Source organism: Cheilinus undulatus, linkage group 18 (assembly GCF_018320785.1).
Source record: "Cheilinus undulatus linkage group 18, ASM1832078v1, whole genome shotgun sequence".
NCBI classification, from domain to species: Eukaryota; Metazoa; Chordata; class Actinopteri; order Labriformes; family Labridae; genus Cheilinus; species Cheilinus undulatus.
In genome coordinates, this window is record NC_054882.1 from 30,079,836 (window position 1) to 30,095,578 (window position 15,743).

General features: G+C 39.3%; 1 protein-coding gene across 2 annotated transcripts in view; it reads left to right on the forward strand.

Moving 5' to 3' along the window:
* prkd3 (protein kinase D3) overlaps positions 1-15,328 on the forward strand; it is a 77,076-nt gene extending 61,748 nt beyond the window's left edge. For both annotated transcript variants that reach the window (XM_041812412.1, XM_041812411.1), the window contains exons 11-19: positions 4,682-4,958; positions 6,065-6,117; positions 6,510-6,582; positions 6,700-6,806; positions 6,933-7,094; positions 10,776-10,874; positions 10,955-11,222; positions 11,631-11,716; positions 13,710-15,328. In XM_041812412.1, the coding sequence (XP_041668346.1) occupies positions 4,682-4,958; positions 6,065-6,117; positions 6,510-6,582; positions 6,700-6,806; positions 6,933-7,094; positions 10,776-10,874; positions 10,955-11,222; positions 11,631-11,716; positions 13,710-13,883 (1,299 nt within the window). In that variant the 3' untranslated portion in view covers positions 13,884-15,328. The remainder of the gene's footprint in view (positions 1-4,681; positions 4,959-6,064; positions 6,118-6,509; positions 6,583-6,699; positions 6,807-6,932; positions 7,095-10,775; positions 10,875-10,954; positions 11,223-11,630; positions 11,717-13,709) is intronic.
* Positions 15,329-15,743: the final 415 nt, after the last annotated feature.

Genomic DNA, 15,743 nt, shown 5'->3' on the forward strand with positions numbered 1-15,743 from the left:
AGATGGCACAGAAGGGGATCACCTCTTTCCCCCTTATGCATCTTCAACGTTCATAGTGAAGCTGAAGTGTCACAGTGTGGTGAATGTGTGAATCTGGCTATAAACTCACAATATCTATTTGGATAACTTCCTGTTTTTTATATTGCAGTATGCTGCTGAAAGAAAATGTGTTGCAATGTCAGTTTTGGGAATATCAATAAGCCCTAACAGAAAGTGAAGATTACAGACATTTTAGTATCAACATTGTCTGTAAGTTATGTAAATCAAATTTAACCGACATTGTCTGTGTGAATCATCTTGAGGGCTGTAGAGCTGAAGCTGTAAACCACTCTAAGGTCAGTTCAGACCACTGAAATTTCCCCTGTGCTTTTTCACCCTGCATCTGTGTCTTGTGTGAAACTGAAAGGATTATGACATTTGTAGCCACTATTAGTTCGGACATTTGAGGGCTTTTTAAAGGGACTCAAAGGGATCCCCAAGAGCGCTTGAGCAATAAGATGTTAAAGTTTAAATTTTATATGGAAGTTTTACAAATTTCTTTGTATTTGGAAGTGTGTTTGAGTAAGTTTCAGAGTGTGTGACACTTTCCACTCAGTGCCAGCGTCGTACTCAGTCATTACACTGCCGCAGGGGCTTAATAGCTCGGTAATTACACAGTGGGGACAGAGGGAAGGAACTACAGCCTGCAAGGTAAAGACTTCCACATGTGTTTTTTCTTGGTTTTGTGTTTTATGTGTGTATAGGGTGGGGGATATAATTCTTTTTATTGTTCATGTCTCTCTCTGTGTTTTGAGACTTTGACACCTCCTCGCACTGTGGTCAGAGTTGTGTTGCTGTGGGATGATGTGTAGGACGGTGCAGAGTTTCCAGAGTGAGAGTCAGCACGTTCACTCTGTATGTGTCAAACAGGTGGTTGTTCACAGCTGTGTCATATTTTTACTTTCTTTCTCTCACTTATGCTGGTTGTGACACAATCTTGAGACAACTTAATGCACTCGTTCTTCTCTCCCAATTATTCTGTCACACCCAGCATCCCCTGCCACTAAAACCTTGCAAAAGAAACCTCAGCATGGACTGACTCCTCAGGGTGTGTTTACTGGCAGCTTTATGTGGTTTTTATTATCAACTTGGCACTCAGCTAGGTTTAAGACCTTCAGGAGGCTAATTGAAGGCTAGCTGTAAATGCCATCCTTTCAGTATGCAGACTTTAAGTCCCATGTTGTTTCAGGGTTTAACATTTTATCCATGATAGATGGCAGTAGATGCTTTTCTGCACTGAAAAAGGTTCTTTCAGCTAGGTTTCTTCTCCTCAAACCACAGATTCTCCATATGCTCAATCTGTATCCGGGGAACTGTCTGTCTGGAGTATTTTCCTTTCATATCTTTCCTTCTGCTCATCAGCATGTGGCCACTGTCTGCCCCTCGCCTCCTTTCTTTGTACCTCCAATCTGATTAGTGGTGGTCGCGTGGTGGCCCACTTGCCAGGCATGGCAGCCATTTTCACCATTTGGAAGCCATAACTGCACCCCGTTTGAAGACCAGACCCCTGTACTTGTGGCTTTCTCTGAAGACCCTTTTATGGGGTGAGGGGGCTTCCCTCTGTCTTTACCAGATTGAGTCCTGTCACACTCAAAACGTTGCACCCACCCACAGACGCCCACTCACACACTCCCACCCTGCAGAGGAAGGGTAGTTGCCGTGTCTTTCGTCTCCGTGGCTGGCGGTAGCGCCAGCGGCTCGTGCTCAGATGGGGCCTCTGGCTGGCCCTACCTTGTAATCAGGGAAGCAGAGCACTTGAGCCGCCACAGGGCCCCGCTCACGTGACCCGGCCCCGCTAACCACAAGCACTTCATCTGATACTCTGTGGTGAGCCTCGCTGAGGGGACAGCGTGTGCCTCTGTGAGCCCCCATTGGCTGGAACTTCTTTGTGTTTTTAAATTGTTGGACCCTCCCTCCTCTCTTTGATTTGACACAGAGTGCAAAGGGGAAGGGGTTTTAAAGCGCGCTCTGACTTTAATCTCTGTATGTGCTCACAAGAGAGAGAAGAGTAAAAAGGAAGTTAGATCTGGGACTATTTAATCATCACTGGGATTTCACCAAATCAGCCTGGAGACTTTTGGAGTGTGAGTGTTACTTTTAACCTTTTTTTTTTATTGTTTAATTTTAAAGTATGGTTGAAAGCATTTTGCTCTTTCTATTTTAATTTCTTTAAATAAGGTATTAAACTTTGACAAAAGAAGCATCTACTGCTTCTAAAATCAGCATTTTTTTTATTGGGGAAAGAAATTTGTAAACTATTAAAGGGAACAACTCAATGTATTTTTATTTATTAACCTACTTTTATTCAAGTCAGTCTTGTGATTTGATAAAATTCAAAATTTTACACATGTAGAACTTGCTTAAAAGTGAGGAGTTTGTGTTGCTTTGTATTCTCAGCTTTAATCAGCTTCATCTGGAGATATTAGGATTTTTTCACTAAATCTACAATCCTTTTTAAAGAAATCAGATGGGGATTTTTGACTTTGCCCAGTTGACTGCTAGACTAATTGAGAGTGTTGTATTTTGGCCAGACATGTTTTGTTTATTGATGGGTATCAGGTGTATTTGGCTGACATTTCAGACAACACATTTACCTGTGTTATTAGCATCATTTCAATGGGTCTTCATTCATTTAACATTCTTAAGGAGAAATGTTTTCTTAAAACACACTCACAGTTTTTCAGAAGATTCTGAAATTCACCAACATTTTCTTATCTGTGATTGTTTGTAGCTGAGAATGTCTTAGAGTAATCCAGAGCCCACTGTCTCACAATTGAATGCTGATATGACGAATAAATGAGTGTTTTTGTTTGAGTCACAATAACATAATTTTACACTATATTTGCTGCAATATGTTAAAAAGTAGGATTTTCCATTAAACTTTTACCTGAAACAAAAAACTACCTTCCCGAATAAGTACTCAAATTTTTTATTAATATGTATAAATGCTTTATTTAGTTTCAGTGATGTTCCATCATTTACCTTATATATTTTTAGACTAAATATAGATTTTAGTCACTACTTTTAAATTCATCTGGAATGCATCCTTTTCTTATGACAAAGCAATGTGCGTCATTTCTGTTGACAGTACTATCTGAACAAGTAATGTCATTCAATTTGCATATATTTAATATCCATTACTGACATAAAATACCTAAGTTAGTCCACCTTTTCAGTTTCATTTTGCACTACATAACAGCACTGCATCCACTCAAGAACTATCTAAGTGCTCTTACACTTGGAGTCCAGTAGGGGGTTATCAGAGTTGGAAAAAGTACATGACTATTGTACTCAAGTGAAAATACAGTTATTCTGGTTAAAACGTATTTAAGTAAAGGTAAAAGTACCAGTCTATGAATCTACTCAAATACAAGTAAAAAGTATTTAATTTAAACTTACTGTCCATACTGAGTAACTACTGAGGCGTTGTACAATAAAATGTTATCTTTCTTTAGTGGCAAACCAGGTTGATCAGGAAAAGCCATGCCTCTGTGATAAAGCAAAATACACTGACAGTGTTAATTAAACTCATATAGAGTTAAATGTAACACTTCAGATGTGTCTGTATTGGTCCACACCACATACAGTAAAGTTAAACTACACTTTTGAAAGTGTTAAATATTTTACAGTATTACAGAGCTGCTGTAACTCCTGAAAATCTCAGGTAAGGTGGATTTACTCTGGCAAGAATCAAGCTGAGTCAACCTCATAGCAAGGCAATCAGACTGATGAAGAAAAAGCATTCTTTAAGAGCACCTAAAGTAACAACAAAGTTCAACCATAAATATGAGCAAAAAATAAATAAAAACCCAGCAGTGATCACTGTGCAACAGGCAACATCCAAACAAGCCCTTAAACATCTAAAACATTCTGCCCAAGGGTATGATGGGTAAACTCAGCCTTAATATCACCCAGATTTGAAATTTCAGTGGAAGGAGCTTAGATTAATTAACTCTCTATAGAGAGAAGATCAACACTGGCAAATAACTCCAACACTAAAAGACAGTTTTACTCAGAATGGACTTAAAATTACAAGTTGTGAGTTGAAACAAACTCAGAAATGTTTAACCCTGAAAAATCAACTCTGGTTTTTGCTGTGTTGAGTAGCTGTGTGGATGTGAGTTGGAATCATTCCCTTGCTATGTGCTACTGTGTAGTCAACAGAGGTGGAGAAAGACGAGAGTATTGTACTTAAGTAACAGTACAGTTACTCTGGTTTAAACTTACTCAAGTAGAAGGACAAGTACTGATTTCAAAATGTACTCAAAAAAGTACAAGTACCCTAAAAAAACTACTCAATTACAGTAATCTGAGTAAATGTGATTAGTTACTTTCTACCCCTGATGATTGTTTTTACAGCTTATGTTAATTGGGACATAACTGACACCTTGCTACTTCTGTGTTTACACACAGCCCTGCAGTCTTACAACTCTTTATGGGCATAAATGGGTGTTTTTTATGCTAATCAGGAGAAAAATGTGCATGAAGTTCAAGTTTATGAGCACATGGTATTCCTCAACTAAAGAAAACAGGTGCAAACAAAAATGGTAGCAGTTTAAAAACATCTGTTGTAGGTTTCTCTTTCTTAAGAACTACTTTAAAAAAAATATCTGAAAAGGATTTTTATTTACCTCTCCCACAGGAAATTCCTCTCTCTGAGATCCTCCAGGTTGAAAAGTCCAGAGACTTCAGTAATCTGGCACAGGGTAGCAACCCACACTGCTTTGAGATCATCACCGCCACCATGGTCTACTACGTAGGAGAGAACAACTGCAGTCACTACCACAGCCCGGCGCTCGCGGCCTCAGGGGTGGGCATGGAGGTGGCTCAGGGCTGGGAGAAAGCCATCAGACAGGCCCTGATGCCCGTCACCCCTCAGCCCAGCGTGGCCAGTGCTGCCGGACAGGGCAAAGATCATAGTGAGTGAAAGATAACAGCACTAATCTGCATTAGACACTGGTTCTGTACTGATGACAGTTTATTGTTATATAGAGTTAATCGACAGGGAATGTTGTCTGTCTGTTATGTACCTTGAATCTAAAAGAGTGTGGGTTTTCCCTTATTGTAATGACTTGTGACGCAACAGGGTTTTTCCTAACTCAACACAAGACAACATTTGTTACGATTAATGCCACAACTAAAAGAGACTCTTGCTTTCCTTGTTTTTTGGCTTCATCCATAGGCTTGCAAGAATACCTTCGATAAAGTGAAGTTAAAAGCTGTCAAATAAATAGTCCTGAACTGAAGAGATATTTTCTTACATCTAAGGCAAAGAAAAACATTATTTTGAAATCTAGTAGCCTTTATTTAAGGGTTCTTTGTTAATTGATTGCCAGATCTGAGCTCCTCATAAGTCATGCTTATTTTGCAAGGATTCATTTTGAAGTTCAGGCATGATCACAAAAGGCTGAAGACTTGACTCTTTGAAACTTCATCATCACTCATGGATGACAATAAGCTTTCACAATGTTCACCATCCACAGATAGAAGCATATAAATTACTTCAGTTTGGGTAGATTAATTACAAATAATTAATTTTCATTGACATTATTTGATTTAATCATCAAGTATTGGGGGGGTTATTATGTGGTTATTTTCATTAAGAGTTTTAGCTCATTATCCAAGATTAAAGAGAGCTTTTGTGTGTAGCATTAGCCAAATATTTATACCAGTGACATGATTTCTTCTTGCTTTTATCTTTGGCTTTCTTAATCATTGGCTAATATGCAGAATTAGCCCCAGCGGCTGCACCAATTCCAAGTTATGAAATGCATTGAATACTTGCACCATTTAGTCATACATGATCCAATTTATTGCCAAATTATTGTGCAATAAAATGCTTCATTTGTGGGGCTGTGACTTATTGCATGCAGCTGGGATAAACTTGAAGGTTGTAGAAAAAAAACTATTGGAGAAATGTCCTTTGCAATACAATGACTCAGTTATTTATTGTCTATGTGGTGCACCAGTAAAGATCCATTTCTTCTAATCCTGAATATTAAACCATTGTGTTTTTTCTCTTTAGAAGAGCTGTCCATAAGCATATCTGTGTCCAACAGCCAGATACAGGAAAACGTGGTGAGTGGGGCTTCTTTTGTCTTTATGGTACCCTTGCATCATTTCCCAGCACAGTCTGCACATGCATGCATTCATCAGCTATTAAAGTTGCTGTTGTGGTAAGATCAAAATCTTCAGTGGAAGCTTTCATGCTGCAAAAATGGGGAAGTGTACGACCTGTTTTTTTGGGTTAAGGGATGATTCTCACACTTTCGTTTCTGCTTTGAGTGAAAGTTACATATAAAGAAGCTTTCGCAATACCAGAAACCATTTGGAAGAGCATTATTCTCTCTGAGGTTGTAATGATGTATTGTAAATATCTCCTCAGTGCCGATGCCAGCATGTAAACTATACAAATGTTGCAGCAGTAAAAGTTAAACCCAATAGTAACAGTATGCATTATCTCTGCGCAGGATATCGCCTCAGTTTACCAAATATTCTCTGATGAGGTTCTGGGATCGGGCCAGTTTGGCATCGTGTATGGAGGTAGTTTTCACTATTCGTATGGAACCACTTATATTTTAAAACACAAAACTTTACCATGGATTTTATTTTATTTTTTTACACTCAGCATAAGTTTCTGATTTTCTCATGATGTTCCAGGGAAGCACAGAAAAAGTGGTAGAGATGTGGCCATCAAGGTTATTGATAAGATGAGATTTCCTACCAAGCAGGAGAGCCAGCTAAGGAATGAGGTGGCCATATTACAGGTAATAATCCAAATCCCTCAGTCTTCACACAAAATAAACATCCATCTTGACATTGTAACATGTTGCTAGAGCAAACATGTTCACATCTGTCTGGCTATTCTTCAGTTTTGTCACTTTTCTCTCCAGAATCTGCATCACCCAGGTATTGTGAACTTGGAGTGCATGTTTGAGACACCAGAGCGGGTGTTTGTGGTGATGGAGAAGCTGCATGGAGACATGCTGGAGATGATTTTGTCCAGTGAGAAGAGCAAACTTCCTGAACGGATCACCAAGTTTCTAGTCACACAGGTTTGTGTTGCGGAGACACTTCTTTTCTATTTGCTTCCTCTCTTCTGGAGTTTTCCATCAAGTCTAAAACAGAAAAAGACAGCTGTTCTCAGCAGCTTTGATGACCTACACTAACACTATAAGTGTTATACTGCATCTCTTACTCACTTAAAACTTTAAAACAGCACTTCAGTCACATCTAGAAGTGTAACATCTTTGCCTCTCATCCTACCTCCTGATTTTGGAGTAAGCACAAGCGTCTTTTCTAGCTTCAGGGTCTGTTTATTCTTGTGGTGAGATGATTTGGGGGGAATTGTTTACTGGATTCGTTTGCCTGGCATCATGGCCCCCTTCTTGGCTGTGGATTACAGCCTGCAGTGTGCTGGTGGCTTTGTGGCTTGATTAGAAGAGCGGCAGGCTTTGGATCCCCCTGTCCCAAACAGGAGCAGGACCATTAACAAGAACCCCATTAGCTGTGGCGAGCCAGGCTCTGATGTGGCCAGGAGGACTTCTGTCAAAGTCAGGGTCAGGATAGGAGAGCCAGGCGTACTGTGGTTTTGGTTCAGGGCCATAGGCAGACATGCGTACAGCACTGGCTTACACCAGGCGTGGTTAATATAGATGGGATGAGGAGATGAGATCATATTTCTTTATGAAGGTACTGGTCAGGATGGAAGTATTTAAGGGCATTTGCATGCATATACTGCCTTTTTCCCCCATATGGAATCACTATTTATTCACTGCTTAGATTATACAAATATCACCCTGATTACCATGTAAACTTTAAAGAATCTAGATGCTAGAGTTTATAGTACTGTAGGATGTATCACCATGATTCTGAGTCTGATAAGAGTTCATCCTAATTTTTTTACAATTTCTAATTTTCACTGAAGTTAACCTATAAGTAAACGTGATTTGTTATTTCAGTTATCTGGTGACAAAAATGTAAATTGTCCCTTTTCCCTACTTCTCTTTATGAATATGAGAGATACTTTTTTACTTAAAGGTTGCAGTTGCTAAAAAAAAACAATGCACACTTTTGCTTTATATGAGAGGCCTTATAATATCATCCAGAAGGACCAGTGTGTACCTTTTTGTGAAAGTTAAGGAAGAATTTTTAATCCAATCCTAAATCAAATATTTACATTTTAGGGATGATTAGATGAATTGCTAACCGTACACCGGATAAGAAAGAAACTGCCCTTGGGCATTGAAAGAAATCTCTCCCTCCCTGAGGGTGGTGACATGGTCAAACAACTCCTTTTTGAATATACGAGGTATGGCTATTACATAATGGGACTGTGCTTATGAGGATAAAACCATGTGGTTCACAGTCACACAGAGTGTTATTTATTAAAGGTCAGGTATTTACGCACAACTGTGGTAAGTTTCCATGAAGTGCCATCTTTAGTTCACTGCTAGCTACTGATTGAAGTGTTTTTACTAAGATATTGTAAAAAGATTAGCTTGAAAAGATGACATTTTTGGTGAAATTGAACGAAACAGCAGCCGAATCTTTTGGTAGGTTAACTGAGATGTATGGGGAACACTGCATGTCACGTACATGTGTGTTTGAACGGCACCAAAGATTTTGTGAAGACATAAAGGATGTCTGAGACCATGAATGTTCTGGACGATCAATGTACAACCTGCAACATCTTAATACATGCAACCACATCAAAACACATAAATATATGTAAACACATCTAAGCTCTGCCCTGGTGCATGATGGGAAAACTCCATCCTCCAGATTTGAAATGGCAGTGGGCAGGGCTTATATCAATTAACGCTCATCAGAGTTTAATTTACATTGAACTGATCAACACTGTCAAATAACTCCAACACTGAAGGCCATTTAACTTTGACACCTATGCACATTAAAACCTTCTGAAAACATTCAACATTTTGAACATATTGTTGGAAATGATCAATAAACATGCCAAAAGTGTGTGTCAAAGTTTCCCGAACTTCTGACTCATGATCAAGGGGAAAAACATGAGCTAAGTTGTGAAGACATTTTGGAAGAAATTGAAAGAAACCCAATTTTTTTTAGGAGTGATTACATGCAATGAAACTTGGATCCTTCAGTACAATCCTGGGACAAAACAGCAGTCAGTACTTTGGAGCGTCATTGTCACCAAGGATGAAAAAAGCAAGACAAAGTATGTCCAAATTCAAGGCCATGTTGATTGTTTTCTTTGACATTTAGGGTATCATATTGGGGAATCACGGGGAATCAACCCAATGACAAACAGGTTCTAGAAAAACTATGATAAAAATTCCAATTAAGAGATTACAATTGTGGAAATATTTTTCATTGTTCATCAAGATAACATGCCAGCTTACACTGCATTCTGGGAAAAGCAGTTTCTGGCCCAAAAACAAATCACAGTGCTTGATCACCCTCCCTAATCACCTGATCTACGATGCACCGTGTGACTTTTTCCTAAGATCAAATCTGTGCTAAAAGATTTGAGTCTGTGTCAGAAGTTAAGAAAAGAACAACAGAGGTTCTGTGAAGCAGAGGACCTACTGCACTGCTTTGATCAGTTAGAGACCCGAATGCAGCAATGTGTTGATGCAAAAGGGGAGTATACTGAAGGAGAAAGACAAAATTGTAGTACAGCATTAGTTTTGTTTTTAATCGCCTTGCCTCGCATTTTGTACATATTGTATATATTGTATTGTATATTTCTTGTAAATATTCTCACACTACTGGGATTGTATTAGAGTCACAGTATTGGTTTATTGTGTGCTGACTCCCCACCTAAAGCAGCCAGTCAGAGGTGACGCTCTGTAAGGAGGAGGACATTTAACTGTTTCAAATGGCACCTCTTGTGTTTGAGTCGCACTTTATTACATTGCAGAAGGTGCTTTCCTGAGACCTCCGAATGTGGAGGGGCTGCTGTGAAAGAGACTCCTGTTTTCAAATAAATTCATGTTTGGGGAAATGTCCAGAAATTGTTTCAACTTTGTTTCACCTAATGTAAATTATAAGTCATGTTTTGGCAAAGTTAAAATACAATGCAATACAATAACTTTATTTATCCCTAAGGGAAATTCATTTGTCTGGAGTCTCATCTGTTTATGGTAGAATTATATAGTCTTATTGCTGATGGTATGAAAGATCTTCTATATCTTTCTGTCCTGCAGCGAAGAGAGAGGAGCCGTCCACCACCGTTGTTTCTTTGGTCATTTAGGGAGATATGAAGTGGATGATCCATGTTCCCCAGAACGGCCTCCATTCTGGGGAATGGAGTTCCTCCAAAGTTAGGTCATAACAGTAAGGTTTAAGATGTTAATAATGGGCCCAAGTCCTTAATAAACCAAAACACCAGCCAAGCAAAGTTTCAGTTGCACCCTCTAACCTGTGTAGTTAATGTGTTTGCTGTCTCAAGCTTTACAGTGTAGCGCCATATAGGTGCTCACATTTTATGTGTCTCGTGTTGGTTTTGTTAGTTTGTCAGTGTCTGGCAAGAGTCACAAAAATGTATCACTCTGTCTAGCCATGTCTGTAAGCCTCTCTTCTTCAGCTGCGGACTTTGAACAAAAAAGTATACAGCAGCTTGTTCTGATTAAAATGAATATTTCAATATATGCTGTATTTTTTGTAAAAATCCATTTTTGTATGAGGTATTGTGAAAGCCCTACAGTCCTGTGATGTTTTAACTCTGGTCTTTCTGTTGTTTTCTCTTTCACTAGATTTTGGTGGCCTTGAGACATCTGCACTTCAAAAACATCGTCCACTGTGACCTAAAGCCTGAGAATGTTCTACTTGCATCTGCAGAACCGTTCCCTCAGGTAAACCGAAAGTAATCAGGCATGAATATTTTGCATTGTGTTATGTGCATTTATTAAACATGTTTCCTGTATTCCTCCAGGTAAAGCTGTGTGACTTTGGCTTTGCCCGCATCATTGGTGAAAAGTCATTTCGGCGGTCTGTTGTGGGAACCCCAGCTTACCTGGCTCCAGAGGTGCTCCGCAGTAAAGGCTACAACCGCTCCTTAGACATGTGGTCAGTGGGAGTTATTGTGTACGTCAGCCTGAGTGGGACCTTCCCTTTCAACGAGGACGAAGACATTAACGACCAGATCCAGAATGCTGCCTTCATGTACCCTCCTACGCCCTGGAAGGACATCTCTGCAGAGGGTAAGAAAGAGAAACTGTTTGCCTCAAATCAATACTTGTCATCCTTTAGCAGATCTTAGTGCTTGTTGCTGCTGTAGGTTGTCAAACTGATACTCAGACCTGTAACCTCGTCCTCCTCGCCTACGCGTCTGGGTCATCTGAAATTTGGCTCTTACTTTTCTCTGTCTGTGTTTGAGATGAATCATTTCAAAACTGCCCAAGCTGCAGCTCCTCCCACATACAGTCTGAACTGTATTACAATTAGATAACAACTACAGTAACCCTATTCTACTTGGTATGCACAGATGATCTTCATGGTTTACAATGATCAACCAATAGATAGTCTTATTGTTTAGAATAGTGTTGGTATGAGATTATCAATCTTAAAAGTTCTGCTTATGATTAAAGTAAACATTTTATTTCTTACAGCCACAGATCTGATTAACAACCTTCTCCAAGTCAAGATGAGGAAGAGGTACAGCGTGGATAAGTGTCTCAGCCATCCCTGGTTACAGGTGTGTGCTTATTGTCTTTTTAACTTTCACCAAACTGATGTGAACTTGTTTGAAAGAAATCATGCTCAGTCAAATTGGAACTAGGGCTTGGTGGCATAGACCAAAAATCAGATGTTGATTTATTTTAACTGAATGGTGATGCACGATATGTATTTTTTTCTGTAAAGAAATGGCAAATAATAATACCAGAATTATGACTTTTAGTATTATTCTAGTAAAAATCCAATTATGGTGGAACCTGTCTAATACCCAATATTGGTCAGTTTTTGTTTTAATTATCAAAAATTGCAGATAAACTCCTTTCCACTGCTTAAATTCTCCAAAAAATGTAGACATTTGTATGCATTTAGATTGCCATAATTTTTCATACTTTAAAATACCATGTATTACAAAATTATAAGATCTCCATTATTTTAATGACAGAAATGTAATAATCTTCAGTGCCTGTCTAAAGCATTGTCTAACTTGCACAAATACGTTTGCAACATTTGGAAAAGTGGAAGTGGACCAAGGGTTCCACCAATTTTCCTAAATGTTGTTAACATATCTGTGGTATAAAACAGGTATCCCTATCTGATATACTCTCAGTACTCCATCATTACAAAGTGAAAACAATTTTAGAATATTTTTCAAACTTCTGGTAAAAAAACCCTGATATCAATTGATAGCAATTACAGCCTTGTGTCTTTTTGAATATGATGCAACAAGGTTTGCACACCTGGATTGGGAAATTGTCTGCCATTCTTCTTTGCAAATCCTCTCAAGCTAAGTCAGGTTGGATGGGGACTGTTGCTGGACAGCCATTTTCAGGTCGCTCCTGAGATGTTTGATAGGGTTCAAGTCAGGACTCTGGCTGGGTCACTCAAGGACATTCACAGAGTTGTCCCTAAGCCACTCCTGTGTTGTCCTGGCTGTGTACTTAGGGTCATTATCATGTTGGAAGGGGAACCTTTGGCCCAGTCTGATGTTCTGGGTGCTGAGGAACAAGTTTTCATTGAGGATATCTCTGTACTTTGCTCCATTCAGCTTTCCTTTGACCCTGACCAGTATACTAGCCCCTGCTGCTGAAAAACACCCCCACAGCATGATGCTGCCACCACCATGCATCACTGTTGGGATGATATTGGGCAGGTGATGAGGTGGTGGTGCCTGGTTTCCTCCAGAGGAAACATTTAGTTCAACCATGGTTTCATCAGACCAGAGAATCTTGTTTCTCAAATTCTTAGACTCCTTCAGGTGCTTTTTTTGTAAACTCCAAGTGGGTTTTCATGTGTTTTGCACTAAGGAGAAGCTTCTGTCTAGCCGCTCTGCCATAAAGCCTAGATAGGTGGAGGGATGCAGTGATGTCCTTCTGGAACTTTGTCCCATCTCCAGGATCTTTGGAGCTCAGTCAGAGTGACCGTCAGGTTCTTGGTCACCTCTTATTGAATTTCCCTTCTGGGGATAAATAAAGTTCTTGTAAAGTTATACTAAAGTCCTTCTCTGACTAGCTCTTGGAAGAGTCCTGGCTGTACCAAACTTCTTCCATTGAAGAATTATGGAGATCAGTGTGCCTTTCAAAATCATGTCCTGACAATTTATTTGACCACAGGTGGACTCCAATCAAGGTGTAGAAACATCTCTGCAAAGATCAAGAGAAATTGGAGGCACCTGAGCTGAATTTTAAGTGTTGTTGCAAAGTGTCTGAATACTCATGTCAGTGTAATATTTCAGTTTTTTATTTTTCAGAAATTGGTAAAATGGTGAAAAGTAGCTTAGTAACTAAATGTGTGTCTACAAATGGAAGCATTAAACGAACAATAAGGAAACCAAAAGGGGGAGTTTAGTGTACCTAACTCCACAACAACAGTAAACACTGAGCCTCCTGCTTTCAGTCCCTAAAGAACAAAGGGGAATGCAGTTGCAATTTCTAACATGATTATGGCACACTCAAGCCTGGCTGATGAGGGTGATATGAAAAAAGAAAATAATTGTTTGTGTTTGTTTCCCTCAGGACTATCAGACATGGTTGGACCTCAGGGAGTTTGAGACAAGGCGAGGTGAGCGTTACATCACTCATGAGAGTGACGACGCACGCTGGGAGGAGTTCGCAGATGAGCACAGTCTTGTTTACCCCAAACACTTCATCATGGCTCCTAACCTGGATGACATGGAAGAGGACCCCTAGTGGTACAGGACTTTTACAACACCACATGTATTAAAGACAAGGACTGTCACTGAAGCTTCGAGAGCCGAGGGTGTTCCATCCCAAACTGTTTGTTTTGGAAACAGAGAGGGAAGCCGATCAGGTGGGGGATGACTCACTGGGGGCTTTAAAAGGAGAGGAAACCAGACAGAAACTGTAGCATGATCTACTGCGACAAGCAGCATGCAGACGGAGGATGGAGATGTGTTCAACAGAGACGCATTAAGAAACTGTCGGTGGAGATCAGTGTGTCTTCTTTTTGCACAATATCGGAAACATTCCATGGATTTGCTCAAGTTTGGTTCATTTCTAAGAAAAATCACCAACCAAAATGTGCAAAGCAAACTTAGATTAGATATAGTACACACAATTTTGGTAATAATGAGACTATTTTCTTAAAGTGTGAGAGTGGGTCAGAGAGAGAGAGAGAGAGAGAGCTTACCCAAGGAGTAAAGGGCACTTTTCACAAGGGATTTACTGCCTGATAATATAAAACACAAGATTTCCTCTCATTTCAGAAGTATTTGTGAGACTGTCCTTTGGCATGAAACTGGAACTTTCACATAAACTTGTTTTGTTTTTAATGTATTTTGTAAAAATTGTAGATTTTTGCACTATATCACCATTAAACACATCAATTGAATAAACGCTATTCGCTGCTGGAGAGAGAAAACACTTCTTTATAAAAAATCAGCCTGTAAAATATCCATGCAGTGTTGTCTGCTTTAAAATCTAACATGCCAGAGAAAAGATATTTTGGAAAAACTTGTGGTTGGAGAATAACCTGTTAATGATCGCCAATAGGGCGCAGGATTTTTTCATATTTCTCCTGAGCAGTTACCAGCATGCTTTGACCAATTATCTTTAACCAAAATTTTTTTGTTGTTTTTTTTTTTCTTTTAGTTTTAATGAACTTGCAGGACACGCTAAAGACCAAACCTTTAAACTTAAAGTAAATGCAATAAGGAGCCAATTTTTCTCTATCTGTTGTGAAGCTAACTCAGCACGGACTCTATGTTGAAGCTTCATTCTTCTGTGCATCTTTCTCTGTTTTCTTGAATTAATGTGACTTTCTTAGCACTCTGGTTCTGGAATATGTGTTACTGTTGATCTTTACTTATATGAAGTTCTGCATTCCCTGTCATACCAATTTTTGGTGACAATGAACAAATTATTTTTGTCTTGTTTACTATGTTGATCGAACCAAATCAACAGTCCATTTGTCCAGACAGTAGGCCTTAAAAAAGACAATTTGACTGGATGGGAGTTAAAGTACTACACATTTGTAGTTTTCTGTCGGTGTATTTTGGGAGTACATTCTGTTCCCTGTTGTCCTTTTCCTGTCTTTGTTGCCGCTGGATTGGCAGGTGTCAGTGTTTTGTATATTTCAGTACATACCAATGGAATAAAAACCAAACTTCCTAACTATGAAAGAAAATGTTTCTCTTTCTATTTCTTAAACTAAATGCTAAGGGCTCATTTATGCTCTATGTCCGATACGGAGCCTTGTGTCTGCATTCTTTTCATCCATATTTATGCATGCTCTCTCAAAGCTTATGGATACAGACCAAATGTAGAGAAGAAGAATACTTTTTTAAAAAAATGGCACATCATTTGAGAGGGTTATGGCAGCAGACTGCAGATCTCAGACCACTACTGTGAGACGCTGGCTCTGTCAAGACGGAAGTGACATAATTTGCTGGTACAACAGATGTGACAGAGGTCTAATCCTGGATTAAATTATGTATAGACCCATTATAGAAGTATTAACCCAGGGCCGCAGATGGTCTAGCGGTGGCCCAGGTTCAGTTTCAGCCTGCTGCTCCTTTCCCTCATGTCACT